At 60.6% G+C, this 27300-nt stretch overlaps 2 protein-coding genes across 2 annotated transcripts in view; one reads left to right on the forward strand and one right to left on the reverse strand.

Moving 5' to 3' along the window:
• Positions 1-836: 836 nt before the first annotated feature.
• F2RL3 (F2R like thrombin or trypsin receptor 3) lies at positions 837-5902 on the forward strand. The gene is made up of 2 exons (XM_026500450.4): positions 837-4140; positions 4421-5902. Exons 1-2 carry the CDS (start codon positions 3861-3863, stop codon positions 5488-5490), a joined length of 1350 nt encoding a protein of 449 aa, XP_026356235.1. The 5' UTR covers positions 837-3860; the 3' UTR covers positions 5491-5902.
• Positions 5903-8413: 2511 nt separating this feature from the next.
• The window catches only part of CPAMD8 (C3 and PZP like alpha-2-macroglobulin domain containing 8), a 72798-nt gene continuing 53911 nt past the window's right edge, over positions 8414-27300 (reverse strand). The window contains 19 exon segments of the mRNA XM_048227178.2: positions 8414-9504; positions 9643-9766; positions 10334-10543; positions 11348-11458; positions 11547-11652; positions 12291-12365; positions 13278-13365; positions 14984-15168; positions 15951-16013; positions 16114-16269; positions 16701-16837; positions 16914-17000; positions 17924-18089; positions 19236-19310; positions 19424-19474; positions 19476-19581; positions 22802-22826; positions 22829-22882; positions 26442-26618. Coding sequence (XP_048083135.2) covers positions 9351-9504; positions 9643-9766; positions 10334-10543; positions 11348-11458; positions 11547-11652; positions 12291-12365; positions 13278-13365; positions 14984-15168; positions 15951-16013; positions 16114-16269; positions 16701-16837; positions 16914-17000; positions 17924-18089; positions 19236-19310; positions 19424-19474; positions 19476-19581; positions 22802-22826; positions 22829-22882; positions 26442-26618 — 2150 coding nt within the window. The 3' untranslated portion in view covers positions 8414-9350.

Genomic DNA, 27300 nt, shown 5'->3' on the forward strand with positions numbered 1-27300 from the left:
CCTCCTGGCCTCAAGCCCCCGTCGTCGAGGATGGGTTCCAGGGTCCTGCATGCCCAGACTGGCCTTCCGGTTGGAAGCGCTGGGAGAGGTGTGGGGGGGGTGCCGGCCCTGGCCCTGGCCCTGGGCCCTGCAGCCTCTGAGAAGGGCACGGCCCACAGAGGGGGCGGGGCCTATGGCTGCGATCAGGTTGATCAGGTCGCTGGCAGAGAAACTGGAGGGAGGGTCTCCTGCTGGCCCTGCCGGGAAGGGGGCATGACCAGTGCGGGGGAGGACCTGGCCCTGTGGACACCCAGCCTGCAGCCTGGTGAGGCGCTGAGCAGGGGACCAGCCTGGGTGCCCGAACTCCTCAGCCACAGAGGCGCCCGATCCTAAGGGCCTGTCATTCCAGACCACCGTGCCTGCCGCTGTTGAAGAACAGCCCTGATGAATAAAGCAGCCCTCCGTCCTCACTGCCACGCACCTCCCTTCCTACCTCCTTCAAGCCTGGGCAGGACCAGCTAGGTGGCCCTCTCCTCCCCAGGGTGGTGGAAGGAGCAGGCGTGTGATGCTTGGGGAGGGTAGGGGGGTTTCCAGTGGGGCCCGGTGAACACTTCTTATTTATTATTTCTCTCCTGTTATTCGTGAGGGGTTGGTCTCATTTTGCAAGGTATCAGCTTCACCCCTGACGTCCTGGCTGAGAAGGAGGCCGATTGTTCTGGGACGTCAGGGGGCCAATTGTTTTGAACAGCAAGTTGACCTCACGGCAGTCCCAGGAGGGCGGGGGTGGGGACCGGGGGAGCTAGGACCTCCCAGTAGGAGGCGGAGGGCCCAGCGTGCTGGGTGAGGTCTGAACTGCTAAACTGCTAGAAGGTTGCCCGAGGGTCTCCAGCGCCCCGTCCATGCGCCCTGTGTGCGGGAGCTGCAGCGCGTGGTTCGACGGAGCAGCTGGGACCGAGGTCCCAGGGGGGAGGCACGGGGCTTCTGAGGTTGGGAGAGCCAGACCTCCAACCCGGACGGGGTCAGAGACCCCTCCTCTCGGCCAGAAGTGGCTTAAAGTCGCTGCCCACAGGCTGCGCCCGGGAGTGAGGGAACGTGGAGGCACGGTTGCCGGTGCCCATCTGCCTTTGAAGTGCGGCAGAAAGAAATCGAGGTCTCCACAAAGGCCGCCCCGAGAGGCATCGTGTTGGCAGGACTCCGGAGTGTCTGACGGGTGCGCTGACCTCCATCTAACACCGGAGACAGTGAGGTGGGCCGGGATGGGTTCCGGGGGCTTCTGGGGGGCCGGGGCGGGGGGACTGCAAGCTGAGGGAATGCGGCACCAGCTGATGACTCGGATCTGATTGCTCTTTTCCCCCACGATTTAAATAAGTTTTTAATTGTGTTAAGATTTAGCCACTCTAAGAATCCGGTTCAGTGGCTTTAAGTGCCTTCCCATGCTGGTGCGGCCCTCCCCACCCTCCGTCTCCAGGACCCTTCATCTTCCACGCTGCAACTCTGTCCCCATGAAACACGGACTCCCCGCCCCCAGCCCCTGGCGCCCACCATCGACTTCCTGTCCCTGAAAATCTGACCCCTCGAGGGACTTCATCTTCCTGCCATCATACAGCTTCGATGCTTTTATGACTGGCTTATCTCACTCCGCATCGGGTCCTCAAGGCTCATGCATGTTGCAGAAGAGCTTGTATCAGATTTTCCCTCCTTTTTTTTTTTTTTTTAGATTTTATTTATTTATTTGACAGAGAGAGAGACAGCCAGAGAGAGAGGGAACACAAGCAGGGGGAGTGGGAGAGGAAGAAGCAGGCTCCCAGCAGAGGAGCCTGATGTGGGGCTCGATCCCAGAACGCCGGGATCACGCCCTGAGCCGAAGGCAGACGCTCAACCACTGAGCCACCCAGGCGCCCCATTCCCTCCTTTTTAAAGCTACTATTCTACCTTTTCTTAAAGTGTGAGTTTTGGGGGCCCCTGGATGGCTCAGTTGGTTAAGTGTCCAACTCTTGGTCTCAGTTCATGTCTTGATCTCAGGGTGGTGAGTTCAAGCCCCGCACTGGGCTCCATGCTGGGCATGGAGATGATGATAGATAGACAGATGATAGATAGATAGATAGATAGATAGATAGATAGATAGATAGATGATAGATAAAATGTGAGTTTTTATGGAAAGTGACAGATGATATAGAAAATTCCAACAGTACAAAAAAAGCCCACAGAGAAAAGTAGGCACTCGAGTCCCTCTCCCCAAAGGCAGCTGCCCCCAGCGTCCTCCAAAAGTGCCCCGCCGTGGCAGGTCGCCCTGCGCCTCCTGTGGGGGGGGTTCCCCCACCCGCCCGGCTGGCACAGGGTGGGTTCTGTGATGGGACTGTTGATACGCACCCCGCCTCTGTGCGGCGATACCCCCGTACGGGCGATTTCCTACACGCTGCGTGCCTGCCATCAATTCCCAGACATGGGGCTCCTGAGTCAAACCACCCTCCTTGGGGGCTCCCGTCCACCCTGCCCCAGAGTCGCCCAGCTGCCAGCCCCTCGGCCTCCCCTGCACAGGTTCCCTGCTCCGCTCCTGGAGGGCAGCAGGGGGTCCTCATCTGGGTTTCCCTGTGCGCTGAGAGTGACCTTGGTCACCAGCTGCCAAGAGACGTAGGTGTGGCTGAATTTGTCACTGGTGCTGGTGGAAACAGTCCGGAAATGGGGGAGACTCCTGGCTAGGCCCCTGTCCCAGGCGGAACTCTCTAGGCCTCGGTCCCCCACCTTGGGCTGGGGGCAGGGAACTCAGCATCTCACCCTCCGCTGCACTGACTCTGTCTAGGACTGCTCGGTCACTTCCTGGCTGGTCCCTGTGACCTCGGGTTGTGGCTAGATTAAGGCTCACAGCACCAGGACATGGCCACATCACTACCCTTCTCCCATCCCTAGTTCATTTCTTCTTCCTTGACCGTCCCCTCAGGGTCCTCCTGCCCTCAGACCGCCCCTCCCCCGCAGCCACCATGGCCCAACCCTGATCACTCGGGACAAGAACCCCAGTGCGGAGCTTCCCCAGGGCAAGATGGTCGAGGCCTCTCCCAGGAGGGGCATCAGGGGGGATTGTGTGCAGAAGAAAGAGTAACCTCCTTACTGAGCCGCTCTGCATTTTTTCAGCTGCACAGTGGGCCCCATCTGAGAGCAGCGACGTGGAGGGGCCAGAGGAGGGTGGGCGGCTCAGGGGCCCTCTGTCCTGGGCTGGCCTGACCACCTCTCAGGCTGAGGTCTGGCCATGACCATCCCCGGGAGCCCTGGGCTGCGGATGGAGCCAGGATGGGAGCCCAAAGGGCTCTGAGAGCCAGGGATGGGCCTCTCCCAGGAGGGGGCCAAAGCTGGGCTCCTCTCTGCTCCCCAGGGTAGCACGTGGTCAGCGTCGGGGATCTGGGCCAAGGATCAAGACCTCCTCAGAGACCCCTCTGTAGACCCCAGTCTCACAAAGCTCCTTCCCTTCTCTGCACCTCACTTTGGGCCTGTGTTGGGGTATAAGCAAGGCAGCAATAAGGCAGAGCAGCCCCCACAGAGGACCTGGGGTCCTTGGAGAGGGGGAGGATGGCTCACGTGCTCTGACCTGTGACCTGGGGAGGCAGGGCTCTGGTCTAGCCAGCCACGGACAAGAGGTGGGTGGGGGCTTCAGGAAGGGCCGAGAGCCCCTGAGTACGTGACCTGGCGGGCTGTCATGGGAACAGGGGCCGCAGACATGACTGGGTAGCAGGAAATAGCCACTTGGCCCACAGAGGCTTTCTGGGCTGAACAGGGCTAAGGGCGGGGACTGCAGCCTGGAACCTCCCCCCGCATCTTGCTGGCCCAGCACTTGGACCCTGAGGGTGTAACTGACTGACCCTAGCTACCAGGCCTCCTCTGGCCACACCATGGGCCTGCCACGGGCTTGTGGGGGCAGGGGCTGGTTTATCTTACTGGCCCCTGTCCGCTGCTCTACTGGCACTCAGGAAGCTGGGGGTGGGGGTCAGCCAGGCAGGAAGCCTGAGGTCAGTGGCCGCAGCCCAGAGCAGCTGGCGCCCAGCCTCGGCAGCATGTGGGCACTCGTGCTGCTGTGGCCCGTGGTGCTGGGGTTCGGCCTGGAAGATGACAGCCAGAACACCCTCACCTACGACGAGGACGACGAGATGGGGAGCGCGGGGGGAGTTAATGGTGAGTGACCTTGGGCCCTGTCTTGGGACGGCGGGGGGGGGGGGGGAGGCCTAGAGCTGATGAGTGGGAAACAGGAAATCGGTGGGGGGGGGTCCTCCAACTCAGCCCTGAGCCCACAGGGCTGGGGGGTGTCTGTCCAGCTCTGACCCACCAAGTTGGGGGCTCCTGAGAGCTGGGGCCTGGACCGTAGCTCCTCGGGGGCAGCACCGGCGGGGCTGCGGGGTGGGGGGGAAGGTGGGGGTGACGCCTAGACTCTCAACACCTCTCCCCTTCCCCCCAGATGGCACACTGGGGCCCTTGACCGGGCCCCAGGAGGAGACCCCTCACTCGCCCCACCTGCGCAGCTTCCCCGGCCAGGTCTGGGCCAACAACAGCCACGTTCTGGAGATCCCAGACAGCTCGCGGGCGCTGCTGCTGGGCTGGGTGTCCACGAGGCTGGTGCCCGCTCTCTACGGGCTCACCCTGCTGGTGGGGCTGCCCGCCAACGGGCTGGCGCTGTGGGTGCTGGCCACCCGGGTGCCGCGGCTGCCCTCCACCGTGCTGCTGATGAACCTGGCGGCCGCCGACCTCCTGCTGGCCTTGACGCTGCCGCTGCGCATTGCCTACTACCTGCAGGACCAGCACTGGCCCTTCGGTGAGGCCGCGTGCCGCGCGACCACAGCCGCTCTCTACGGCCACATGTACGGCTCCGTGCTGCTGCTGGCCGCTGTCAGCCTGGACCGCTACCTGGGCGTCGTGCACCCGTTCCGAGCCCTCACCCTGCGGGGCCGGCGCTTGGCTGCCGGGCTCTGCGCTGCGGCCTGGCTGGCGGCCGCTGCCCTGGCGCTGCCCCTGGCGCTGCAGCGGCAGACCTTCCGCTTGTCACACTCGGACCACGTGCTGTGCCACGACGCGCTGCCCGTGGGCGCTCAGGCCTCCTACTGGCGGCCCGCCTTCCTCTGCCTGGCGGTGCTCGGCTGCTTCCTGCCGCTGCTGGTCATGCTGTTGAGCTACGGGGCCACGCTGTGTGCGCTGGCGGCCGGTGGCCCGCGCTACGGCCACGCGTTGAGGCTGACCGCGCTTGTGCTGGCCTCGGCCGTGGCCTTCTTCGTGCCCAGCAACATACTGCTGCTGCTGCACTACTCGGACCCGCGCCCGGATGCCTGGGGGGACCTGTACGCCGCCTACGTGCCCAGCCTGGCGCTCAGCACCCTCAACAGCTGCGTGGACCCCTTCATCTACTACTACGTGTCTGTGGAGTTCAGGGACAAGGTGCGAGAGGGGCTGCTCTGCGTGGCTCAGGGCGCCTCCGCAGCCTCCAGGGAGGGGGGCACCCAGGGCACTGGCACCCGGTCCACCTCACTCGTGTGACGGCCCCCCAGAAGGTGGGCAGAACGGAGAGGGGGTCGTACGGGGTCGATCGGGACCCCCCTCCCAATCCACGTCTACTGGGGACCCCTGGATGTGAGCTTATCTGGAAATAGGGTCTTTGCAGGTGTTCTTAAAATTTGGTCACACTGGCATAGGGGAGACCCTAAATCTGCTGTGACCAGTGTCCTTATAAGGAGAGGACACACGTACACACAGGGAAGGAGGCCATCTGACCACGAAGGCAGACATGGGGGTGCCGCAGCCACAGCCACGGAACACGACGACTGCTAACAGCCACCAGAAGCCGGGATGGCAGCCTGAGACACTCCCCCTCGGAGCCCCCCCTGCCCACACCCTGATCTCAAGCTTCTGGTCTCCAGAACTGTCAGAGAATAAATTTCTGTTGTTTTAAGTCACCTGTTTTGTGGTTTTTGGTTACTGCAGCACCAAACAGGGAAGACGGGGTTAAACGCCCATCCCCAGGCCCAGCCGGCACTTTCTCGTCCACGGCGGGCTGGAGGCAAGGCTGATGCTGCCCTGGACTGGCAGCAGGACCCCCCTCAGCAGGAGGCCCAGGCGGAAGGGGTCCTCCTACCCCAAAGCCCAGGGTCTAGCTCTGGGATGGGCTCCGGGGTTTGGGGCATCTCCTGAAAAATGGAGGCTCTCATTCTGCTTCCCAAAGCCTGGTGCGGCCTGTCATTAGGACCCATAGGACTGTCACCTACTGTCACCCTGGTGGCAGGACAGCACTTGTTCCCTTCCCCAACGTCTGATCCTTCTTGTTAACGTCCCGCGCCACCGCAGGACCAGGCGGATGGGCAAGTGGAGGGTGGACAGGTGGGCCTGGGGAAGAGGACTGCAGCCCTGCGACCCCCACCCCCAGCTGTTTACCCTGGGTCTGAGCCGTTCTGAATGAAGTGGGGGGGTACCACATGGGGAAGGGCAGTCAGTGCCCCCACCCCGGAAAGCAGCATGGGGCACTGTGTCCGGAGCCACGGAGACATCAACTGTGGGAGTAAGCGGGCTCCCCCAAGACAGAGGGGAGTGGGGGCCATTCCTGGGCTTCCCATCAGGGCCTCATATGTGTTTGGTCTAGGGAAAAATGACCCAGTGGGCAGGCAGCCCCAGAACACACATGCGCGCCCATGAGCCTGGGGAAGTGTAAGATCAGCGAAGTGTACCCGTCAATAGCCTGGTTGATGATACAGTTTTCCAAGTTGTTACCGCAGGGGAAGGCTGGGTGAATGGTACCCGGGACCTCTCTGTACCGGTAGAATTTCTTACAGATGCGCGGGAGTCTACGATTAGGCTGAGGTGCAGGTGTTCGAAACGCTCCTCCCCACCCGCTCTGAAAGGCTGAGCTGGAGACTAGGGAAGAGATGCTGGGGAGCCTGATGGGAGCTGGGGCTCCAGCCCTCAGCGCTGCCACCCCCTGCCCCAGGCCAAAGCCTGCCTGTGACTCTGGAAATGAGCTTTTATTTTAGGAGCAGCCTCCCCAGGGAGCAGGCCCAGGGCCCAGGAACTGTCCCTTGTAGGCTGGTGGGGGTGAGGGGCTCAGCAAGTGGCCGGGGGACCCACTGGCTGGGCAGCACCCTCAGGGTCTCTGTGCTGTCCCTGCTGGAGGTCAGAGACAAGCAGCACTGGCTGCAATAAATACCACCGCACGCACAGGGGAGAAGACAGGCCATGCCCGGGAGGGACCAGAAACAGGCATCCCCTGCGGTTCCCAAAGAGGAATGTGACCACAGCTGGGAGGGTCCCCCAAGGAAGGCAGGTCTGGTTGCGGAGCTGGGGCTCCCCCACCAGGAAGCTGGGAGAGGGCAGTCCCTTTGTGGGGTGCCAGGAGATTGGGGGTTCAGGGGGTGAGGCCCCGAGGTGGGAATCGGCCTAGTCCTAGAGGCAGGAAGCTGAAGGGGCATCTCCCAGAGCCCACAGCAGGACCAAACATTCGGGGACCCCTGGGGTGAGACAAGATGGGGGTGTGTGGGGACTGTGGCAGTTATGGGACAATTCGAGGTCTAGGTCCAGGGGCTCGGCAGCTCAGGTGCCCCAAAGGGGGCCTGAGCTGTGTATTTTGGAGAAAGGCAGCCTGTTTCACTTCGAAGTTGGTGATGAGGGCATGGATGCTATCTATGTCCCTGATTTGGCTAAATGTCATCATGTCTCCTCCGGCAGAGGCCTTTGGCCAGGATCCTTCCCAGGAGCGTCCCCTCTCCTGGAGGGGGTGCTGCTCTGGCCTGCTCCGGCCCCAGGTGCAGCTGGGGAGGTGGCGGGATCGAGGCTGACCCTCCTGCTGACGGAGGCCTGGGAGGAGCCCATCCTCCATCAAGGCAGGTGTCTGCGTTCTGTCTCAGGTTCATTTGGAGGCTGGGGTCACCTGGGGCGGGGTCCGCCCGCCCACCAGAGAGTCAAGGGAGCTCTCCCATTAGTGGCCCCCTTCCGGCGGGGCCGACAGGGACAGGACGCAGCTCGCAGCTCCGAGCGTTAGGAAGAGAAGCCACTCTGACTGAAGAGAGAAAAAGAGAAAGACAAGGTGGGCTGCCAGGCTTTCGGGGGCGGGGGAGAAGGCATGCCCTTTGCTGAACCCACCTGCATGTCGTGGCTCAGCCTGGCTGCCTCTGCCCATTGGGGCAGGTGCATCCCCCCCCCACCCCTGCAGAGGACCCTCAGGACCCTGCCCACCCCCACCGGACAACAATGTGGGTGGATGGCAAGGGAACTCCGCGAAGTGAGAAAAGCCAATTTCCAGAGCATTCGGTTTACACAGCATTCCCGGAATGACAGACTCCTGGGAGGGGTGGGGGGGCGTGGCTATAAAAGGGCTGTCGTGTATCTTGCCTATGGTGGTGATGACACAAAGCTACCCGAGGGGGAAAACTGCAGCCTCAGTTGTGACAGTAGGGAGAAATGAACAAGTAAGCTGCAAAGTTTCAGGACGTATATTGTCATCCCCGGAGCTGAATCACAGTGGAATGCTAAAAAAATATTCCATAAATGCAAAAGGAGGCACATGGAGGACATTTTGAACAAATATTGAAACAAAAGCCATAAGCCCGGCTCGACCAATAACTATCTTGATTGCACATGGACCAAGCCCCAGTGCCTGGTGTGGGATGACGCAGCCCTGAACTGTCGGGACTCCGGTGGGTACTGGTGGAAAAGCAGTCCCGCTGGGTTTGCTGAATGAGGCTGAAAACCTGCCGTTGAAACTGACGTGTGAGCGGGAGAACCTGCCAAGGCAGGCGGGGCGCGGGCAGACACAGCCTGAGGCCTGACAGTGCCTGGCACCAGCCTGAGCTGATAAAGTCAGCCTGTTGCTTCAACCTCTTGAGTTTGCTGTAATTAGACCCACAAGATTCGCCTCCTCCAGGAAGTCTGCCCTGCAACCCCTTCTCAGCCTCATCCACTGGGCTCTCTGTCTCCCACCCATTTCCTTCTCCTTCCCCTGGGGTGACAAAGATTCTCTGATCAAACTCCGCTCAGGCTCCTCTTTTCGACTATGTCTCCACTTTGGGACTTTGGTGTTCATCTCCGCACTGTCCGGTTATAGCAGGAACCCTGCTACGTCAGTTCATGCCCGAATCCCAGCTCCATACCTCATCACCCTCGACATCTAATATTTAATCGTGTTCCACCACCAGCCCTGGGACGCTGTCTGAGACCCTGGCCTGCCTTTAGCGGGGATGCTGTTAGGTGGTTTTGGCCAGAATCCCTCCTTCATCCCTCATGTTTCCGGTCAGTGATTCTCAGTCCCCTGGCCCTCCTGGCCCTGGCTATAAACCCCCATTTTTTCTTGTAGTATTCAGAGCTGGGTCCTGTCTTCATCTCCACCTCAAGACCCCACTGCACGACCCTGCTACCTATCTCCAGTCCCCTCCCTTGAATAGTCTTCCTTGCCATCTTAACAAGCACCATGAATAATGTCTTTCTTTAAAGCCTCCTGGGGTTGCGTCCTTGGGAGGGCTCAGCCTCACCCTGCTCGTACAGGCTGTTCTCTGATGTGTGTTGGACAGACTGTGGGCAGAAGAAAGAATGGATCTCCCACCTTGTTCCTGGAAACCTGCAGGCTGGCCTGTCTACTGGGCACTCCCACTCCCTGTCAGGTCCAGGGCAAGTAGGGGCAGGGATTTGGGGGGCGTGCTTAGCTCTTACCTGTCCTCTGCCTCCCCCTCCAAGTCCATCACCTCATGGCCGTGGCCGGCTGCCAGGTGCCCAGCGTCTGGGGGAGCTGGGTCATAGTCGTAGCTGTAGGAGGCAGAGGCCGGTGTCAGCTGCTCTGGAAGGAAGGGGGGCCGAGGTCGGCAGGAGGGCACCGGAGGGGGAGGATCTAGACAGCAGACAGCTCAGAGAGACCATGAAAAGGAGATAATATGTCCCAGAGCAACAGACAGGAGGTGGGAGGTCACAAGGATGGGGGAAGGGGACACAGAGCTCAGAGACGGGTAGATGCAGAAAGGCAGAAACTTGGGGTGGGGGTGGGGAGAGACTCAGCAGGATTGAGAAGCCGCAGAAACCCAGACAGAACCAGATATGGGGGAGGATACAAAGCCTAAGGAAAAGAGACTGGAGGAGCGTTGCAGGAGCCACAGCTGGGGGGAAGCTGGGAGGGTCAGGGAGAGACAGGGAATCAAGGGCTGTGAGAGTCAGGGCAGAGGGGTGGGGGAAAGGAGAGAGGAGAAGAGGAAGAGGAGGAAGTGATGCTAGACAGGAGGGAGCCGGTGATGGGGAAGAGGAGGAGGAAGTGAAGGGGAGGAGGTGATAGGGCCGATGGAGAAGATAGGGCGATGCACTATGTCCATGGGGAGCTGAGGTCCCGGAGGCCAGACCCAAGGTGGGTCCTCACCGAGGGCACAGTGGCTAGGGGGCGCAGGTTCCAGTCTCGCCCGGCCTAGACAGGCAGCCTCCTGCAGGTGGCAGGCGCTTGTGTAGACGACTCCATTGGAGCCGCACAGAGGGTCCCCGCCGGCGCTACAGTCACGGGCGCAGCCACAGCGCGTAATCTTCGCCCCCTCCTCTGGGGCTGCCGCAGGACCCCGCTCGCCCAGCGACCAGCCTGGGGGCGAAGCGACGTCGGAAAGGTCTTCGGGACCCCACCCCCAAACTGGCCGGCGCTTCCCACCAGGCCTGGAGTGGGGGGAAAGTCCCTGGTGGCTGGGACGACCTTCCACAGGGTGGGGACTGGGGCGCGACAGTTACTGGGAGTCCCTGAGCCCTGACCTGGTGGAATGCCATGCAAGTATTTGCCCACTATTTACGAAAACAAATAAAAGTTATCAACAAAGCAATCTAAACCTATTTCAAAATGTTTAAAAAATAAAGAAAAGGGCCCTGGAGGCACCCCAGGCCCGCCCAAGACCTTTGCCGCGGCCACTCTCTGAGCTCATGGCCAGGGTCCTGCAGTTCCTACACCTCTGGTTCGTGGAGGAAGGGGAACCACTGGTTCTGCTCTCGGGCCCTCCCACAGCAATCGCCCTAAGCGCTCCCCAATCTCATGTGCACCCCGCTCGGCCCCGCCCCTCCTCACTGCCCGCCCACAGCCCTCTCAGCCCCGCCCCTTCCCGCTGCCCGCCCACAGCCTGCTCGGCCCCGCCCCTTCCCACTGCCCGCCTACAGCCCCCCTCGGCCCGCCCCTTCCCACCTCCCGGCCCCACCCTCCTCGGCCCCGCCCCTGCCCACAGCCCGCCCACACCCCCGCTCGGCCCTGCCCCCAAAGTGTGCACCCTTGACGGAGCGCCGTCCTCCTGCTTTTACTAAGCTGTCCTCCTCTGCCTGGAGACCCTGCTTCCCCGCTCTGATCTGAGTTCGAGAGGACGGTCGGGGTGCTGGTGGTAGGGGAGGCAGTGGTCCGCGCACTCACCGGGGCCCTGAGCCGGGGCGCGCTCCACCTCGTTGCACGCAGGCCCGGAGCACAGCTCTTGGGCAAGCGGACTTCGGGCACTGACGTTGTAGAAGCGCGAGGCTTCAAAGGCTGCGGGACGAAGCAGGGGAAGAGTGACCAAGCGATGGGGTGACAAGGTGAGGAATTGAGCTGGGGGTGCGGGTGGGCGCAGGCCTACCAGGCTCGTAGTAATCGTACACAGAGATGGGCAGCGCGGACGTCCTGCCCACGACATGTTCACGCAGCGCCCGGAACCGCACGCAGGTCAGGCACCGGCTGGGGATCTGCGGGGTTATCAGACGGGTTTAGGCCTGGTGGGGGCCCCTGGGTTCAGGGATGAGCTACAGCCCCTATGCTCTGCTATGCCTCAAAGTATGGGCCCAGAACTGGCCGATTTCAGGGTACCCAGGAGGTGTGAAACACAGAAACCTGATGCCACTCCGCTCCGTGGGTCCTTCCGTCCTACCTGGAAAAACATCTCTGCTGGTCTTTCACTCCCCATTCCCCCGCCACCCCCCCCACCCCCAAACCCTGGCACCCTCTAATCTGCTGTGTGTCTCTACAGATTTACCTGTTCTGGGCATTTCATATACAGGGGATTACGCACCATGAAGCCCTTTGTGTCTGGCTTCTTTCATTGCGCACGTTTTCAGTTCATCTACACGCATCAGCACTACGTTCCTTTTTATGCCTGAATACTATTCCATCCCCTCCAGACTTTTCCCACCCGAGTGAGCTGGCCAGGGCACAAAGCCACCAGCTGCGTCAGCTCTGCCTGGACTGACTGTCCCCATTTCTTTTTCATGATATGAGATGGTTGCAGGAACTGCCCTGGGCCCTGACAGCTCTGCCCTCACCCACATGGGTGCTGCGGAAGCCTCCACCCCCGCCCCCGCCCCCACCCCCACCCCAGTGACAGTACCTCATCGAAGTAGAAGAGGACTCTGCGTCCAGCCACCTCGTACCTCTTCAGTGTGAAATGCTTGTCAAAGAGCAGCTGGCGAGGAAGCCAGAAGTCAAGGTCCACCCAGCCCCAACGTCCCCAGCGCTTGCTTCCTCCCCTGTCTCTGTGGGGCCTCTACTGGTCAGTGGGAGGTGGACCAAGGCCCCAGAGGCTGGCGGCTTGCCTATGGTCACCCAGCAAGTCCCCATGGGCCTGGGCCAGGGCCAGGGCCAGGGGATGGCGGTCAGGGCGACCCAGACCCTGCCAGCCCACCCAGCACCCGGGAGAGGGTATGTGAGTCTGGTTACCCCTACCCTGAGCTCCCGCCTTCCCTCCCTTTCCCTTCCTGCAGCATCCCTCGATCCAGCCCCAGCCCTAGGCTAGGCCTCCCTGTGGCACCCGAGGTGCCCAGCTGAGCCCTGCCACCAGCTTTTACCTCAACTGCAACATTCAGCCACCATCCAGCCTGGGACGTCACAGTTTTTGATACATAAACCCAAGGCCTCTGTGCGGGCCCTTCTCCTTACCCTGGCGCTCTGCCCAGCCTCCCTGATCACCCCACCCCCAGGACTGGCCTGCCTTTCCTTCTCTGTCCTCCCCACACTGCAGACCTCCTCCGGCCTTGGGCAAGACAGCACCCCCCTTTTGTGCCTCCTACACACAAAAGGGGACGTGAGACTGGTCTCTTTTGAATTTGAGGGCAGTGGCAGGTTTCTGGAGAACCAGGGCTGAGGGTACCCTATGGCACCCCACGTTCTCCCCACAGCACATCCGTATTTGCTAAATCCCTTCTCCATCACCTGGCTCCCACCCCTTCCCACCTGCCCCTCAACAGGCGACCAGCCCCAAAGCACCAACTATGCCCAGAAAGGGGGAAAAAAATTATGAAGGGCTAGGAAGTTGCAACCTGGACAGGGCGGTCAGCTAGAGACCCCACCTGGCTCCTGCCTGCCGGCGCCCCCTCACCTGCTCCAGGCTCTCGATGTCCACCCGGAAGCCCGAGAGCAGGGGCACCTCCAGGACAGCCATATTGGAGGACCCTGCATGCAGCCACCTTCCAATGAGAGGAGAGATAGGCCCTCGAGCTCAAGCCCCATGGCAGAATTCACGGCCCCCTCTGACACCCACAATCCCCGTGGCTGAAGTCCTGGGGGAGCCCACCCTGGGCTTGGCTGGGTGGCCCACCTGTACAAACACAGCTGGCCAGGCCATTGGTCAGCCCATTTCACAGCTGATACCCTAAGACCATAGGAGAGGGCTTTGCTGAGGGTTCTGGCCCCGATCCAGGTCTACTGACTCTGGGTCGTGCTTGCCCCGAACCCCAAGCTATGTCCCCAGCATAGGAAGCAGCTCCGTGGGGTGAGCCCCGGTGACTAGGGATCCCCACTCACTCCCCAGGGCCAGCCATCCATGTCCCCTCCTGTGACATGGGGTGTGCGTAATTGGCCTCTGGGGCCTGCTCCATGCCAGGCCCTCCCAGTGCCGGGTGCTGGTGACAAGGAGGGACCTGCAGACTGGGGGCCCAAGGGCCATGGTGGCCACAGCCCCTGGGGAGGCTTCCTGTGGGGGTGCGGCCTGAGCACACCCATATCTGGATGGCAGTGGTTCTTTCTGACACATCTGAGAGACGAACAATGATCTCCCCAGCAGGCCTGATGGGGCCAGAGTTGGGGCCAGCCTGGCTGCTTCCTGCTCCCCCGACCCCAGTTGACGGCAGGTGGAGGGTCATGGCGGAGGAGGGCGGTGTAGGCAGCTCCAGTGGGCTTTGGATGCCATGACAGCCATCCACCTTTGGGCTCCCAAACCGTCACCATGGCAACGAGCATCCTATGAGGGCAGCTGCCTGTGCCCCCCCCCCCCAAGGACCCTCTGTGGCCTGGTCCCAGGATCACCGTCAGGGAACCTGGAGGCCTGGGTCTGGTGTATCCGGCAGGGGCCACAAACGGCTGTCCCCACCTGGGCCACCTGCCTCACCTGTCACTGGGGTCTGCTGCATCCATCTGGAAGCTTCCATTGCCCTCTTCATTTCAAAAACCATCGGCAGTCTAAGTGCCTGACAGTAAGCATTTGGTTGCAAAAGCTTCCATTTGAAAGATACCCATCTTGGATCAGCCTACTGCCAGCTGCGTGACGCAGCTGCAGATAAAAAGCTAGACGAGGGTCAGGCGCCCCCACACAGGAAGTTCCCCTTTGAGAAAACCCCGGGTCACCAAGAGAGAGCGGACCCGCTTTCCCCTTCCTGCTCCCTCATTCCTGCACTTATCTTTTTAAATTTGCCCGTAAGAGGGGACTGGCGAAAACCTAGGCCCCCACCCCTGCCCCAGTAAAAGGCAAAGCCCCACCCGGGTCCAGACCTTCTCTCCACCTGTGACCTCGCGGTGTGGCCCTGGGCCTGCCCGGTAACGAACCTTGTCCCTCAAAGCTCCCCGACGGTTGTTGCTGCGGTATCTTGCAACCACAGTGGGAACTGCCAGGGCTGGTCCAGCCACGGCAGCGGGAAATGTAGCGGGGGCCCGAGGAGGGCCCCGGGCATTCCAGCTGACAGCCTCGCAGTCCACAGGCTCAGACTGAGCACCTGCTCGGCACCCTGGTCCCAGGAGGCCGTGCTCCTCTGATACGGCCCCCCTCGGAGGCCCAGACAGGGGTGCCAGCCAGCGGGGAGGTGGCCTTACCTGGTGCACACCTCCAGGGTCACCTGGTACTCCTGGTGATGCTGGTCGGCCGCCGGGTCGTCGTCATCAGCGGCGGAGGCGGGAGCGGGGGTCCGCCGCGGCTTAGCCTCGGGCTCCTGGAGGCTCACGAACAGCTGGAAGGCTGGTTTGGCCACCGGGTCTGGCACGTGGTAGGTGACATCAATCTGGGGGTTGGGAGGACTGAGGCTTAGGGAACCCGGGGTGGGGGGAGGGGAGAGGCAGCGGCATGGCTGGAATGATGACAGAAGTGGCATCAGCGACAGACGTGGGGACTATTGTTACTTCATTTAGTCCTGCAATGGCCTAAGTGAGCGTAAGTCCGACCATCATCCTCTTTTCACACATGTGAAGCCCAGGTCCCACAGCCTCCAGGCCTCTCCCACCTATCCACTGTGTTGTCTGGGCTCCCATTTTAGAGATGGGGAAGCTGAGGCTTCCAGGGTCTCCAGGCAGACCTGCCCACTGATCACTAGCCACAGCGCACAAGCCTGGCCGGCTCCAGCCCAGAGTGCAGCTAAATCCCCGGGCCTGGTGACCAAGGGGCTACAGGGAGGGCGAGGCTGAGGCATCCTGGTCCAGGGGCTGAGGGAGGGCACCCAGGTGGGGCATCCTGGTCCAGGCCGCCGCAGGGACAATAAACATGAGGCCCTGGGCCAACTCCAGGGGGTGGGGGTGGGGCATTTGTTTATGGTCAGAGACCACTGGATTGAGGGCCAAATGGATTTTCTTGGGGGGGCCCCCCACACCCGAGAGGAGGCACGGCCACCTGCCTTGGGCACACTGGGCTGCATTACGGGGGACAGTCTGCCCCAGGGTGTCTCTCAGCCACACACATCCGCCCCACTCAGCCTGGCCCACCGTTGAGCCTGGAGCCCCCAGCCCGCCCCTCTGGGCGCCCCCAGGTTCCAGGTGCCCCAGGGAACACCTGATGTCCCTGCCGCCTCACCTGCATCAGGCAGCAGCCTTCGCCCTTGGCACTCACGAACAGCCCCGTGGGGAGGCTGGGGATCTGAAAGAGAGAGGACACCGTGACGCCCTCCGCAGACACACAAGGGTGGGCAGGCGGGCAGCGGGGAGGGGCCCCCAACCCCTGGTCCGGGAAGACACACCGCCGCTGTCTGCAGAAGCTTCTGGTTCGCCCTGTGCAGCTCGAAGGTCTCCTGGTAGTCCAAGTTGGTCGAAGCCAGGGAGACGGTGAGGTTGACGCTGCCAGCGTAGGACAAGATGGCATACTCTGCCAAGGCCTGCAGAGCCACGCAAGTGTCCTGGGCATAGACGAGGAGGTGCTGTCAGCCCCAGGGACGGGTCACCAGCAGCCTCCCTGCCCCCACCCCGGGAGGTCTGGTCCAAACCAGGGGCACCATGCGTGTACCCTCTCTGAAGGCCAGAGACCCGTGTGGCTGGAACGGAGAGTGAATCTGGGGCAGACGTCCACAGCCTGGGGGCCCCGACAACGGGTAGGCATCTCCGCAGAGGCAGAGGCTGGATCCCAGTCCCAGAGCCAAGTGTGTCTGTCTGTCCGTCGGGATCCACCGCGCCCTCCCCCCCCCAGCCTTCCCCTGGACTCCATGTCCCCAAGGAGCCACCCTCGGACTTGAAGCCAGTGGTGCCTTCCTGGTGGGCTCTGAGCCCCGAGCCTGGGCCTCAGTGACCCCGCTGGGACCTGAGCCCCTTCCTCTGGCCCTGCTCAACTCACCTGAGTGGAGGAGAAGCCCCCGAGCGCGTTCCGCTGCTGGGACAGCCACTTCACCACGGGCAGGGCGGTGGCCACGTCACCCACGAGGGTGTAGGTCAGCAGGGCATAGGCCGTCATTTCCACCTCGGCTGAGACCACTGCAACGGACGAGGCTGGCTGGGGCCTTTCAATGCTGGGACCCAGCACCCAGCACCCAAAGCAGGGGGCCAGTACCTGACCGAGAGACCCCATCACTGAAGCTGGAGAATGCATCCTTGTCCGCGTCCCGGGAACCCGTCAGGCTCCAGTGGGTGACCCCATCTGCAGGACCAGGACAGGTCAGGGACCACGACCTAGTGAAGTGTGCGGCCTGGCATCCCGTGGGGAGGGTCACCGCAGGTGGTCTCAAGAAGAGACAACCGGGGGCGGGGGGGGGGGGGACGGTGTGGACCCCAGGGGAGGAGGGTGCCGGGGCAGAGGGTTGGGGGAAGAAGGGCCTTGGGGCTGTCTCCGATCTGCAACTCCGTGACAGACCCCGTCCCTCCCGCACCCCTGGCAGACATCAATGGCCTCCCTCCTGATGGGGCCCTGATGGGGCTCCAGCCAACCCCACTCAGGACCGAGGAAGCCACTTGCAAAGGTTCCAAGGATTCTGAGCTCATGTGAGGCATAGAAGGGCCTCAGACCATAGAGAAATCGGCGCTCCCTGCCCAAGATCTGAAGCAGGTGCTCCTAGACACTCTCATCCAGGTGGCTGGTTTTAAAGAATTTTGCTTAAGTTTTTTTTTTTTCTTCCTAGCCATGAAAGCATTCCTCAGGTGACATCATAAGCTGAGCAGCTGCTGGGGAAGGTGGGGAGTGGGATGAGGGCCGGAGGTGGGACAGGAGGGGGCTCAGTCTAAGCCTCTTCGACTGGGGCTCCCCAAATATAGTGGATAGTCATTTTCTCGATGGGGAGACTGACATCCCAAAGACGGAGAAGGCTTCGCAAGGCTCACCCAGGGATGGAGGGCAGGGGCCCTCCCTGGGGTGGGGGTTGCTATCCCCTATTTCACAAGAGAGAAAAATGACACTCGGGCTCAAGTCAGTTCATCAAATGGAGCCACCATGGAGATGGAACGAGTAACAAACCAGAGTGAGCAAAGGTGCCTCCTTAGTGCCGGCGTGTGTCCATGAGCCGTCTACTGGGTGCACTGTGGGCTGGCCCCACAGTGGCCTCAGGGGTGGCAGCGGGGGTCCCCTACCCTGTGTGATGGCCAGGCTGCGGAGCTTTCGCAGCGCCGTGGGGGCTGCCGGGCTGTGGAGCAGGGTCAGCGCGTAGGTGGTCAGGGCGCTGCTGTAGGGGTCCGCGGCCTGGGGCGCGTTGGACTCCAGGAAGTGCCTCGCTCTGGCAATGGCGCTCCTCTCCTCCTGCAGGATGGGGTGGGGAGCTGGAGCCCTGGGAGGCTGCTCTGTTCCCCCACCCACCTGCCCACCCACAGATTCCCAGGGCGCACCCAGGGAGAGCGCTGGATGGCTCACAGACTCTCATTTTGCCTCCCTATGGAGCTCCCATAAGCCTGCAGACCTGGCTTTCAAAACCCCATCCCCTTTATGTTGGTGCCAACTTTTTCTGAATGAGGTCTGAGCACAGCAGAGCAACTCAAAAGAAGTTCTGGGAAGAGTAGGCAGAGCCCTGACCACTCTGTCCCACCTACCCCACCACCAGGCTGGCTTCTGAGAGCCCTTGCCCAGGCCCACCTCACCCTCTAGGCCTCACCTCCATTGTCACCTCCTCCAGGAAGTCCACCAACCCTGATCACACTTCCCCCAACCCCAGTGTGAGCCACTGGACCACAGAAACTGAGTCCATATCCAGTGACAGCTTAATTCAGAGAAGAGGCCCAATAATACCAGTTAAGTGGGAAAAAATGAGTGGTTAGAAGCATTAATGAAGTTAGCAAATGAGCATTGGTGTTCCTGTGGGCACCAGTGGAGCCACAGTGTCAAGATAACCCACAATTCATCATCAGAGGATGCAGTACTGCTGGACACAGCTGTTAGCAATGGTGGGGTGCCTACCCCCAAGGCTGAGATCCACCATGGACACCCTCACTGCAGGGAACGTGCTACTCCCACCCCTGTTTCACAGAAGCAGCAATGGCTCCCGAGTCCTCCAGGACACCCAAACCTTGACTGGCTCCAGTACCAACTGTAAATGAAGGTTCTAGACACTTCCCCCCAAAACGTTCACAAGTTTTTGTATAGGACTCCCTGACCGGCCAGGAACCTGCTCTAGCCCCAGATGAGTCCCTAAACAGGGACTGGGGGCATCAGATCGTCCTGGGAGATCTCAGGATACAGCTCCCCCAGCCCCCCCACCCCCCGCCCCAATTATCACAGGAATTTCTCAATCTCCTGCCCAGGCTACAAGAAGGTGGACATCCTGGGACCGCTGAAAAGCACGAGAAGGAGTAGAAGGAGGGCATCAAGGAAGAAATAAGGCCCGCCAGAGGATGGCCAGCCTGGCCTGCAGGGGAAAGCCTCCTGCCGCTCCCCCGGCCGCCCCGGGCTCACCTCCGAGGCCGGGCCCGTCTCCAGGAGCGCAGCCACCACGTAGGCCGTCAGCGGGACTGTGCCATGGACCCCACCCTGCAAGAAGACCCCCGAGCCTCACCCCGAGCCGGAGGGGACAAGCCCCGACAGCAGCGGGGAGCAGGCGGGGCAGGGCGAAGGTGCCAGAAGGAGGCGGAGGGGCCGCTCACCTGGATGTCCTTGTTCAGGATCCTGCCCACGGCCGGGAAGGAGCCGTCCCCCCCGCTGCTGCCGGACGATCCAGCCCTTGGCAGCCGCCACCTCCTGCGGGTCGATGAAGATGAAGCTGCGCGCCTGCGCAAAGGACTTCAGGACAAAGGCCGTGAGCCTGAAATAGGACGAGGCGGGGACTGGGAGGGCCACGAGCTGGGGGCGGTTGTGCAGGGGAGGGCCCCGCCCATGTGCCCCCTGAGGAACGGTGCATGCTCCCCGCACAGCCCCGGGTCTCTGCCTCCTCACCTGTGACATGGGAGGGGTCGCCGTGCCCTCGCAGGGCTGCTGTGAGCGCTCCAGGGAAGGGGGTGGGCACCCAGCAGGGCCCAACGACAGAGGCCAGCCTCCCTCCCGGACCCTCCCGCCCTGGCACTCGAGGCCTTCCTGTGAGCTGGTCCAGCCCTGCCTCCCCCTGCCACGTGCAGAAGACCTTCCTTGTTGCCCCTCCGCCGCCACTGCCCGAGGGATCCCCAGCCTTGCAGAGAGATCTCCAGTCTTTCTCTGGACCCTGTACCCAGGGGGTCTTAGACGCTTGGACCCCGTTAGGGGCATTTCAGTCCCTGGACCTGGGAATGACTTTTGAATGGGCACATGAGGTGAGGCTGGGAGAAGCTGTTGCAACTTTGCCACCACGAGGGGAGTAGGCACTGTGCTGAGAGAGTCCACAGGGACCAAAGGAAAGAACCGGGGGCCCTGATGCATTGCGGGGCTGCCAGACTGGCCGGCCCTGTAGCCTCCCCAGCCCTGCGGTGTGAATTGACATTTAGAATTGCCTCTCAGGGGTGCCTGGGTGGCTCAGTTGTTAAGCGTCTGCCTTCGGCTCAGGGCGTGATCCCGGCGTTCTGGGATCGAGCCCCACATCGGGCTCCTCTGCTGGGAACCTGCTTCTTCCTCTCCCACTCCCCCTGCTTGTGTTCCCTCTCTCGCTGGCTGTCTCTATCTCTGTCAAATAAATAAATAAAATCTTAAAAAAAAAAAAAAAAAAGAATTGCCTCTCAGCCAGATTTCTGTTGCTTGCAGTCGAAAACATTGCATCAACCCACTAGCCTCAGTTACCCCGTCCAGGCACTGGGCAAGTCGTGTGTCCTTCCTATCCTCACAGAATGAGGTCCCGCTTGTGTCTCAACACTCCGCCCCCGTGTCTTTCCCCAGAGGAAGCCTCTTGGGCACCCCCACTCTGGGATGGGTGTCTCTGGACTCCCAGGACCTCCTCACAGCCCACTTCTGTGTCATAGCTGTCCAACCTTGGCTTTGCAGCCTGTGCCTCGCCCACCCCGCCCCCGTCCCCACTGCATCGTGGTGCACCTGAGTGAGGTTGGTGGCGCCGAGGGATGAATGAGGGGGTGAAAAATCAACGCAGGAAAACCACTGAATGGAAAGCAAGGAGCTGAGAGGGACGAGCAACAGGGTGGAGGAGCAGGCCCCCCTCTTCAAGATCAAGTGGCTCCCCCACCCACGTCCACCAGGTGGCTACTGTCCAAACGGCAGAAACCAACAAGTGTGGCGAGGACATGCAGACCCTGGGACCCCTGTGCGCTGTCGCGGGACTGTAAACCCATGCGGCAGCTGTAAAAACCCGGCTGTGCGGTTCCTGGCCAAGTTAGAGGTCGAGCTCCCATGGGATCCGGTGACTCCACTTTTGGGAACATCCCCTGGGGAAATGGAAGCTGGGTCTCAAAGAGATATTTGTACATCCGTGTTCACGGCAGCTCTATCACCTATCACAGCAGCTAAAACATGGGATGACCCGGGTGTCTAGACTGAGGAAGAGATTCACAAAATGGGGTGCCTCCATGCACTGGGATGTTACTCAGCCTTAAGAAGGAGAAACTCCGAGCCCCGCTCCAGCACGCTTGAACCACAAGCACACCCGGAGCCGTGAAGCAAGCCGGGCAGAAAAGGGCGCTATGATCGCACTCACGTGAGGTCCCGGAAGTGGCCAAATTCACAGGGACAGAAATTAGAACGGGGGTGCGGGGGTCGGGGGAGGGGGTGCTGGAGCTGGGGAGTCTTGTGTAATAGACACAGAGCGTCAGATTTACAAGATTAAAGAGTTCTGGGGACGGATGGGGGTGACAGCTGCACAACAGCGTGAATATAGTGAATGCCACTGGACTGGACACTTAAAAATGGTGAAGATGATAAATTGTATGTTATGTGTACTTTACCACAAAAAAAAAAATTACGAGAATGAAAATCAAGGCCGTTTGGTCAATTGCCAAAATGTGAAATAGCCCATAACCCCCAGGCTGCGTGGACCTCCCCTATCCTAGGAGTCTGCTCATCTCGGCCACTCTCCCTCCCGGACCCCCACACCCATCCTTTCTCCAGCCTTCGGGGGCACCTGCACAGCCAGGCCACGCTCGGCTCCCATCTCCCAAGCCGGCCCCGCAGGCAGAGGGAGGGGCCAGACACCGTGCGCATGCGCAGGCGCGGTGCCGCGGGGCTAATGGGGGGTGCGGTGCCCGGGGGCTGGGCAGTGTGGAATTGCCACCCTCTCCCTGGGCAGGTCGGTCCGCTGCAGCCAAGTGAGCAACACGGCACCCGGCGGAGCTCGGCCAGCTGGGTCGCTGCTCCCGCGGGCCCTGGCGCTGCTGCTGTGCCATGGACACTGTGTGTCCGCTTCAGGACGGGGAGGGCAGTTTTCACACCCACGAGGCCGCAGGGGCGGCCCGGATGGCGCGCGGGGAGAGCAACCCCATCTGGGGACAGGAGTTGGGGTGCCCCACAGTCTCTGCGAACCCCAACGTGGATATGGCAAATCCTCAATCACGCAAACTGCTGGGCTCTGAGGATCCCAGGGAACAAGTCCCAGGGGCGCGCAGCCCCACGCTGGGCCCTCCCCCGGCCTGGTCTCCCAAAAGCCAAAGGGAGCCATGTGCAAGGGAAACCAGACTCCGGGCTGCTCTGCCCACACACTCCCCCATCCTCAACCTCCCGGCGGTGGTACGGCCTCCCCTGTTCCCTCCTACATGGGGCCACCCCCACCCTCCCTTTCAGGGTCCAGCAGGCTCTGAAGAGGCCCCGAGCACTGAGGACCTGCTCCCAAGAGGCTGGAGAGCAAGGGCTCCGTTCCGGGCAGCGTGGCAACAACAGCGGAAAGAGTAACTATGAGAAAAGTCACTGTCACTGCCACTACCCACCCATCGCCGCACCCAGGGCCCAGCAGAGCTGCCCACATCCAGCCCTCCGAACCCCGGGGGGCCGGGACCATGGCTGTCTCCTGGTCACCCTGGGGATCTGGCCCCAAGCGTCCTGGCCACGTGGTGCAGCACGGGAGGCTGCCGCTTCGGGTGGGCGAGCCCCGTGGCCGTGCCCCCTGAGTGGGGACTCACCACATGCTCCCTGAGGCGTCGCGCTCCCGAACGCGCTGTAGGAGCCGTCCTGGTGCTTGTAGGTCAGCTGCCGCTGGTAGCCTGCGGAGCAAGCGGAGGGGTCAGCGTCCTGGGCTGGGACTGGGCCTGGGAACGTCCCTGCGACCCCCACATGATGCAACACTCACAGCCGGGGTCGCCGAAACTGGCCCCCACCCACATCTGGAGTCTGGGAAGAGCCCCACACCCACCACTGGAGACCCTGAAACGGCTCCACACCACGGGTGTGCTGAAACTGCTATTTTGTTCCTCTCCTTTCCTGACATCACCTCTCTCACTCCTGGTCACACACAGGCCTTCAGTCATGCCTGGGAGGTCAGGGACCTGCACCATTTCGAGGCAGCACCCTCTGTCCCCAGGGGTGGGGAAAGAGCCAGAGCAGAAGAGCAAGGGGGCAGGGGAGGGAGGAGAGGCGGCCACTCGGGCCACACTGGGTGTTTGGCCTTATTGTGAGGGCAGCAGGCGGCATGGGCCGGGTGAGCTGGGGAGGGCTGCGAGGCGACATGGTCTGTAGGGTCTGGAGAGGAAGCAGGGAGACCGGGATGTGGGCTCCATCCAGGCAAGCAACAACCATGGGCCTGCATTGGGTGGTGGTGACAGGTGGGGAGGGTTTCTGCGGTATGGGCAGAGCCGCTTAGCTGGGCCAGGGCAGGAGGAAAGAAAGATCCAGAGGGAGCCAAGGTTTGCAGCTTACCCGCTGGAAGGATGGTGCTCTGCCCCCAGCGGTGGCAAAAGCAGCAGAAGGAGTTCTGTGCCAGGTGGACCATGACCCCCCCCCCCCCAGTTCATGTCCACCTGGAAGCTCAAGATGGGACCTTATGGGGAAGAAGGGTCTCTACAGTTGTGATGATGTTGAGGATCTCCGATAAGATCGTCCTGGAATAAGGTGGGACCTAAATCCGATGACTGGTGTCCTTAGAAGAGAAGAGACGCAGACACAGGAGAACGAAAGGCCCTGTCTGCGAAGTGCACTCCACGGGGCCATGCCTACAGCTGTGACAGCAGCCCCAGGAAACGAACACCAGCAAGCCTGGCAGAAAACCAGGGAAGGGGGCTTGACGGGAAGCTTGTAGAGTCAGAAACGCCCATGGGCTGAAGGGCACGGGGTCTGGCTGTTCAGGGAGCTCCCGGCTGCCATTGATGACTAGGGGTCATTAGACTCGGGGTGGCGTTCAAGGCCCGAGCCTAGACGGGTTCAGCGACCTGGGCGTCCCTGGGCACAGACCGAGTGGGCTTCTTGGGGGCTCCCGGCAGTCTCTGGCCAGCCTTTATCAAGCCAGATTTTTGGCCCACGGCAACCCCTGCCTTTGCCTTTCCGTCCCAGAGTTTCCACATTCACTATGAGCTCTTGTGCTTTCCTTTTCCTGTTGAGGACAGATGGTTCTGGATCATCAGGACTGCTTTTGGAGATCTTCTACAGGCAACTTTGTCAGGCCAGGAGGCAGGAATTCCAGACTCACCTCGGGAATCAAGGCGCTCACATGCCTCAGTTTCCCCATCTAAGAGGGACCCGACTTCCTCTGAGCCGGGCACGCGCTGGTCCTTCTTGAAGGCAGACATTTCCAAGGTCATGCCGGTGGGCTCTCCTCTCACTCTGGCTGGGACCTAGTGCCCTGGCCAGCCAATCCAATCCAGGCGAGCCTGGGGTCTCAGAAGCCCTCACCACTCGCCCCTGCATGGTCTCAGGCTGGCTGCTTCCGGGAGCCTCACTTGGGGGTTTCTGGGAGGGCAAGTTGGGGCAGCACAGGTGGAAGTGCACGTACCTGCCCGCTGTGAATGCCAGCTTCACAGCTGGGTCACATCCTCTCCTTCCTCCCCTTTGCTCCAGCTCCAGCCCAAGGCCAGAAGCACACCTCCGGAGGCCTCAGGACCTTGGCATCAACTGACTTAACTCCCTTGCTACACAGATAGGAAACTGAGGCACAGAGAACAGGTCCTACCTGAGGACACACAGCAGGTGCCTATGACAGAGGTGAGGCTACAGCCTCCCCGGGGCCCCTCCTATGGGGCCAAGACATGCAGAGGGGGCGGGTCAGGGCACTCAGAGATCCAACCCTCCCACATGGGGGCTGTACCCTTTCCTAAGGATCTGATTCCTGGTGATGGAAGATACTTGGTGCTGCGTGATTTCTGAGGCTGTTCTGTGCTAATTTATTTCTGAAGATAGTGAATGCTGTATTATGTAGGGGGAAGAAACTGGAAATACCCCCGCCACGTCTAAGAGTTTAGGACGTTGTATTCCGTAAATGTACGCCATGGACAAAGAGCGTAGCCTAGAAAGTGACTATGAACACATGCTGAGACCCAGCGATTTTACTTCTGGACACGCACCCCACAGAAACTCAGATGCTTTCGCCAAGCACACGGACAGGATGCCTCAGGGCAGCAGGGCTCTAAAAGCCCTGAACGTGAAGCTGCTCCAGTGCCCGTCATCAGACACGCTGCCCCGATCCCGTCACGCAGCAGTGGAGGCGCACGGACCACGGCGCCCACAGCCCGGGGACAAATTGCACATACACGGCGTGTGGCGGGGACACACTGTAGGACATGTGTGCCACATGACGAGGCACCAAGAGCGACCGTGCTAACCTGTGTTGCTGGAGAGCGTAAATTCAGAGCCCACACAGACAGGGGGATTCTAGGGAATTGTTTTTCTTTTCTAAATGTTTTTTATAATGCTATTATATTGCTCTTTTTTTAAAGATTTATTTATTTGACAGACAGAGAGCACAAGCAGGGGGAGCTGCAGGCAGAGGTAGAAGCAGACTCCCCGCTGAGCAGGGAGCCCGATGCGGGACTCGATACCAGGACCCTGGGATCTCGACCTGAGCCACCCAAGCGCCCTATATTGCTTTTCTTGTTAAAAAATTTCTAGGGGCGCCTGGGTGGCACAGCGGTTAAGCGTCTGCCTTCAGCTCAGGGCGTGATCCCAGCGTTCTGGGATCGAGTCCCACATCAGGCTCCTCCGTTATGAGCCTGCTTCTTCCTCTCCCACTCCCCCTGCTTGTGTTCCCTCTCTCGCTGGCTGTCTCTGTCAAATAAATAAATAAAATCTTTAAAAAAAAAAAATTAAAAAAAAAATTTCTACATTTTTAAGAACTAGGAAGATCGGTAGGGGAAGAAAGGGATAAAGAAAGGGGGGGTTATCAGAAGGGGGAATGAAACATGAGAGACTATGGACTATGAGAAACAAACTGAGGGCCTCAGAGGGGAGGGGGTGGGGGAATGGGATAGACCGGTGATGGGTAGTAAGGAGGGCACGTTATACACAACTAATGAATCATCGAGCCTTACATCGGAAACCGGGGATGTACTGTATGGTGACTAACATAATATAATAAAAAATCATTAAAAAAAAAATTTCTACATTTTTAAAAGATGCCGTTCCTCTCCCCATAGCTGATTCCCAGCATTCAGAGCCTGTCCTAACAGGGGCAGACCCAGGACTCCTGCCGACAGTGACCAGATGGGGCCACTCCGAGTGGCCTCTTTCACCCACTTGGGTCCCTTCGTCTGCACCCGCTATGCCGGGCCTGTGGGCTGCCTCCCCCCTTGCCCTCCCCCCCGGGGCGACCCCCCCCCGCCCCCGCATCCCCAGTACCTTGTACCAAGTAGTCCGTGGTCTCTCGCTCCACCTCAGGGCTGAGCTGCCGGGTTTTCTGCAGATACTTCAGGACAAAGATGTTGGGTGCAAAGTGGATCATATTTTGCTCTCCGCAGCCAAAGGGCAGCCTCAGGAGGTTGCTGAGGTGGTTCAGGGTTGGCCCCATGACGTCTCCTGGAGGGGAGGAAATGAGCGCCGGCTGCAGGCCAGCCTTGACTGCTCCCCTGGCTGTCCTAGGGACAGCTTTCCCCAGGGCGGCCTATGGCCTGACACTGGCCACCCACCCTCTGACTGCCGCTACTGCCCTTTGGGACCAGACTGCACCCCGTGCCCACTTAGCCCAGCGGGGGCCCTGGCCTTGGCAGCCACCCGCTGGAACTCTCCTACACACCTCTCTCTGTGTTCTTTAGTCTCAACTCGGTGCTTTTTCTCTACCTCATCATTATGCTGAATGCTCGTTTCTTTGTGGCTTTTAAAATGGGTGCCTTTAAGGCTATACATTTTCCTCTAAGTACAACTTCGGTTGCATCCCACAAGTGTTGATAGGTCAATCCAGCCATTGTGGTTCCACTTTAAATATTTTTTTCTAATTTCCATTAGGAAACGTGATTTTCTCTTCAGCCATGAATATTTAGATTTTTTTTTAAGTTTCCATACACACATGACATTGTTGGTATATTTTTCAGTTCTTTTTTCCTTTCGATTTCTCCCGTGCTTTCCTCCCTTCAGCACTCTCCGTTCCTCTTCTTGGCTTCTCTATACCACACATCGCTAATGGGCCCTCCAGAACTCCTGCTGTTCCCTGATTATACCTCCCTTCCTTCCTTGGCTTTTCCTCCTGCCCATAGAGGCTGCC

Source organism: Ursus arctos, unplaced genomic scaffold (assembly GCF_023065955.2).
Source record: "Ursus arctos isolate Adak ecotype North America unplaced genomic scaffold, UrsArc2.0 scaffold_14, whole genome shotgun sequence".
Lineage (NCBI taxonomy): Eukaryota > Metazoa > Chordata > Mammalia > Carnivora > Ursidae > Ursus > Ursus arctos.